Here is a 5,412-nt window from a genome sequence, read left to right as displayed (position 1 = left end):
ACTGATTAAACGAAATGCAGACGGGTCTCTTGTGATACTATAGTGAATAATTGTTATCAGGACTGATTGTGAGGGTTGGAAATGTAAAGCTAGATGTTTTGTAGCAAGGAGGGGAGTGATTAACTTTTCAGTCTAGGAGCTAGGTCCCTGGGACCATCAAGGGAGAAGAGCGGAGAGCGGGACCTTACCCAGAGAAGCAGTGATGCCTGAGATGGAGGCAGAGACGATGACGTGGAGAGATGGAACTGTTGGGGACTTTAGACACAGAGGCGGAGAGCGACTGTGTGCTGAAGACAGGAGAGCAGGCTTGTAGTGTATACCCTTTGGTTGGTTGATGATGCATGGAGGGTATTGTAACCATGGCAATGAAATGATATACGATAGGATGAATGTAAAACTAATGTTCTCCCATGTAAACTATCACATAATTCACAACAAAATATTTTTTAAAAAGTTCTAACTGAAAAAAATTAAGTGATTAACACCAGGTCAATTAAAAGTATTAAATGAAAATACAGAGATCATGTTTATACAGGTTTGGAAAATGTTTGGAGAGTCTTGGAAAAACCTAAACAAGCTGAAACACAGAAAACGTTAACCAATTTAATGACTCAAAAAATGTTTCTATAAAACAGAAGATACCAAAAGATTAAAAATAATAAAATCAAAATTTTTAATGCTTTATTGTGAATTATGTGATAGTTCACATGGGAGGACATCAGCTTCACATTGATCCCATCATATATCATTTCCTTGCCATGGTTTCAATCCCTTCCACGCATCATTAATCATCGATTAACCAAAAGGCATACCCCTCAAGCCTGCTCCCCTGTCGTCCGCACACAGCCCCTCTCTCTCTCCAGGTTCAAAGTCTCCAGCCACTCCATCTCCCCATGTCATCATCTCTGCCACCATCCCTGGCATCACTGCTTCTCTGGGTAGGGTTCCGTTCTTTGCTCTTCTCCTTTGATGGTCCCAGGGACCTCCGCTTCTAGACTGTAAGCTTAATCACTCCCCTTCCTTTGCCTGAAAATGGCTACCCTTACATTTCTAGCCATTACAATCGGTCATGATAACAATTATTCGGTATTGTATCACAGGAGACCTATCAGCATCTCTTTTCATCAGCCCTGACTAGGCAGAATGGATAATACTCAGTGGAGATTCTACCTTGCTGCACGCCCTCTGAATCTAGGTTCCCTCTTGAAAGCTTATAAGCCAGTCACTTCTTGCCTCTGTCACTCCCACATTCTGGGTATCCAGTGTCCAAGTTGCCCATTCTTGTCCTCTCCATGTGCGGAGGAGGTGGGAATGATCCTCGCTGTGAAGATTTTTTTCACTCTTTTGCGCTACTGCTTCCATAGGTGTAGGTCAAGTTCATCAAATTGTATCAGATTATTCTTTTTCTCCTCTTCTTTCTTCTTCAGTTTGAGCTCTGATCCTCCAGCCATTGAGGCCAGGTCAAGTGGGTATTATCTGCAACTGTGGGTGTTCTTATGCATGTGCCCTCTCTTCTTATCAGCTGGACGCTTCACTCTCCACTCTAGCCCTCTGTGGCTATATCACTGACTCTGGGTCCAAGAGTCCCCTAGACTTGGCACACTGCTGGCCAACTAGGTCTCCATCCGGGTTCACAGGAGTAAAATCAATTTTTAAATTCATTTGCAGAACATATAAAATCTAAGTATCCCAAACACTCAAGAGGCCCACTGTATCAACTCATTATTAAAAACACAAATGACTACATTAAAACCTATCAAAGAATGTGAAAACATAACTCACAAAAGAGGCAATAAATGACCGATATGTTGATGAAAATAGAAAATGAAAATTGGAAGAGCTACATAGAATTGTTTCACACAGTATATTGTTAAACAACCGTAGGGGGTATGGCAAAGCTAGAGAGCTCATATACAGGTGATCAAAGTACGAGGTTCAATCATTTGGAAACCATCTGTCAATTTATTAAATGTAATATGTACCAACCATTTCAGCTAGTCACTCTACTCCTTAGTCTCTAGTCAACTGAAATATGGGTAAGAATATTTGGCAACAATTAAGTCCATAAACCCAAACTCACTTATTTCCAAATTATATGAATAGAAAGTACATATATAAGAATGTTAGGTAGAGTCTTGTTTATAAAGGGAAATACAGGAAGAAGTCTCAACATCAATCAATATTGGCTGACTGAATAAACGACGAGGCAACCAAAGTAAAGAACTTTATGCAATGCTTGTAAAGAACATGCTAGGTTTGGATGTTTTGGCTTATAAAGATGTCTACAATTTATTGGCAAGTAAAAACAATGCAAGGAAAAGAACAGTATTGCCAATCTGATTCCAGATTCTATTTCGATATAATTGAAGTGAAAATGATATTCTAAGTGTGCATATATATGAAACCATTTTAGAAAAATAATTTCAGAGTATATGAAAAATGAGATAGGATGGGTAAAAAGGCCAATTTCAATTCTTGATGTGATTTTCAGCAGTTTTCAAACCAAAGTATTTTAAAACTCAACCAGAAAGTCATCAATTTATTATGCATACACATCAAAGGATACAACTTTATGAACTGTGTTAACCCACAACTGAAAGAAATGACAAATGTGATGAACGTAAATGGCAAGTCCTGATTCAGTGAGGAGTCTTTGTTTTTATTACTATTATTATCTTAATGCACACAGGCAGATGCTTCTTTATGGACGAACGGAGAGGTAACTTACCTTGGGCAATGCCTTTCCCTGATGGCAGTTGATGCCGCCAATGAAGACCATGTTGGGCATCACAGGTTTGGGGTAGTCCAAGACAAAGTCCGTCCGTAACAACCAAATTGATGTGTGGCTGTGGAGGTCATAAGCTGTCACAGGTGTTTGGAGAATCTCAGAGGCAGCTTCTAAAACATCTTTGAGAAAATAGTGGCAAAATAAATGTTCCTCCATGTGGAAGATGAGGTTCCTTACTCTCTCCCTGATGGTCATGGTGTCCGAGAAGCCTAAGAGACCTCTGGGAACATAAGAAACAGGACTGGGGCACTGGGCACCTTCTTCAAGATAATGACAAAATAATCCCCTAGTGAAGACCACAGATGGGAGTGAAAAGTATTTGGCAACAATTAAGCCACACAGATCAAAAGGGTCCGTAAACACCGCATCAAAAGAACTCTCCTTTATGAACTCCACTAATTTTATGTCGTTGAACAAACTCCTACAATGTGAAAAGAAGTAGTCAAACACACCATTGTCTGGATTCATTAATATAGAATATAAATCTGTGTACCGAGCCTTCCACTGAGAATTGGCGAAAACCATGAATTGGCGATCCAGGTCCTCTACCGTGTAAGAAGTTGAATAAGACTTTACTGTGATGTTGAAGGACATTCCCAGGAACCAACTTGCCTCCGGCCTGACTATGACCAACTCATGTCCTCTCTGGATGAGTTTCTCCACAACTGCACGCATGGTGAACCAGTGGCTCCCATCCATGGGTACAACCAGCAGCTTGCCTGCCTCCACAAAGCCAGATGTGAGCAGGAAACACACACACAGAGGAAGGACACCCCTCAAAATTGCAGGTGCCATCGGTAACTGCAGTCCAGAGCCACTTGCTGTGTGGATTCTAAGCTTGTTTGATACTGTTGGTAGAACCACAGGCACAAAACCTGCCCTAAGAGAGGGTGTGTGTTTCTCCACCCACCTAGAAATTTCCACTCACTGCCAATGATTTACTCATAAAAACAATCATGAATGAGTAGCGTTTGGTGAGGTAACTTCTGTATGTTTCTTAAACAAGCATAACTTTTGATCTTTGCCTTGGGCAGGTATCAAGTCCAGTCTTGCACTGTGAATTTAGAAATAAAATTATTAAGCGACTCTTTTGCAGTAGCTTCCGTAGCAGGTGGAAAACAGAGTGGGGGGGGGTGTGTGACAGAGCAGGGAGGTCATGGATCAAACAGGGTGACACAACATCAACTGTCCATAAAATGTTTGCACGGTGATTCAGCTGAAATTTATCTTTTTTTAAATAAAAAATTCCTGTAGTTAGTAATGAAGGAGCTCTATGGGAACCTTTGCTTACAGTGTTCAATTGCTAACCGAAAGGCCAGTGATTGGAATCAAACCACTGTTCCGATGGAGAAAAGACTGGCAGTTTGTTTCCATAAAAGTTACAGCCATGGAAACCCCATGGAGTACTTCTGGACTTTCCTAGAAGGTTGCTAACTACCCACATATCTGCCGCGCATGAGTCAGAATCCACTTATGGGCAGCAGGTATGTGGGCAGTTAGTTGTCACAGCACCTGTGCTTGTACTAACTGGATCAAACAAACTAGACTGCTATCCACAGGGTCAGCGGTTCAAACCCACCAATCTCTCCTTGGAAACCCTATATAGGTTTGCTATGAGTTGGAACCAACTGGAGGCACCTAACAACAAGAACGCATCAAGCTCTCATTATTACTAGATTACAATGCTACATCAAATCCCCTGGTTTCGTCCGCACAAGCTATGAGCATGCATTTTTGTTTTCCTTATTGACATATTTTAGTAGCTAATATGATCAAATTTTCTAGTGTTCTAGTTACAATACTGTGGACCTACAAAGATTAGTGAACCTGTATCAATACTCTTTTTGAGAATAGAGTTATAATTAAAGGAAAAGAAGAAGAAATATAATTAAAGGCTTCCATTCCATTACTAATAATGTTGTAATTCAATGTAGAAAGATCTTACAAAATAATTTTGTTGCTAGTATTCATATAATCTAAGAAACATTACATCTGAGCAATTTACAATGATATGTATCACATCTTATTCTATGATTAAAATCAATAGTAAACATTATTAAGAATTTTGTATGGATGGCTACGTTGTTGTTGTGGTTAGGTGCCATTGAGTTGGTACCAACTCATAGCGACCTTATGCACAGCAGAACGAAATACTGCCCGGTCCTGGGCCAATCTCACTACTGTTGCCACGCTTGAGCCCACTGATGCTATGCTCCCACTTGGCCAATCCATCTCACTGGGGGGTCTTTTTCTCTGACCCTCCACCTTACCAAACATGTTATCCTTCTCCAGCGACTGGTCCGTCCTGACAATATGTCCTAAGTATGAGACACAAACTTTGGCCATCTGGACCTCCAAGGAGCACTCTGGCTGCACTTTTTTCAAAACAGATCTATTAGTTCTTTTGGCAGCCCGTGGCACTTTCAATATTCTCTTCCAATACCATAACTCAAATGCGGCAACTCTTCTAAGGTCTTCCTTATTCACTGTCCAGCTTTCACATGCATATGAGGTTATTGAAAATACCATGGCTTGGGTTAGGTGCACCTTAGTCCTCAAGCTGACATCTCTGCTCTTCAACACTTTAAAAAGGTCTTGTGCAGCAGATATGAATAATGCAATAC

General features: G+C 40.7%; 1 protein-coding gene across 1 annotated transcript; it reads right to left on the bottom strand.

Annotated features, from left to right (window-relative positions):
- Positions 1-2,701: 2,701 nt before the first annotated feature.
- Positions 2,702-3,583, bottom strand: LOC102834188 (UDP-glucuronosyltransferase 1-8-like). The gene has a single exon (XM_006866810.1). It carries the CDS (start codon positions 3,581-3,583, stop codon positions 2,702-2,704), a length of 882 nt encoding a protein of 293 aa, XP_006866872.1.
- Positions 3,584-5,412: the final 1,829 nt, after the last annotated feature.

Source organism: Chrysochloris asiatica, unplaced genomic scaffold (assembly GCF_000296735.1).
Source record: "Chrysochloris asiatica unplaced genomic scaffold, ChrAsi1.0 scaffold00096, whole genome shotgun sequence".
Taxonomy (NCBI): Eukaryota; Metazoa; Chordata; class Mammalia; order Afrosoricida; family Chrysochloridae; genus Chrysochloris; species Chrysochloris asiatica.
The sequence above is the reverse complement of the archived record's forward strand: the minus strand, read 5'-3'. Positions and strand labels throughout refer to the sequence as shown.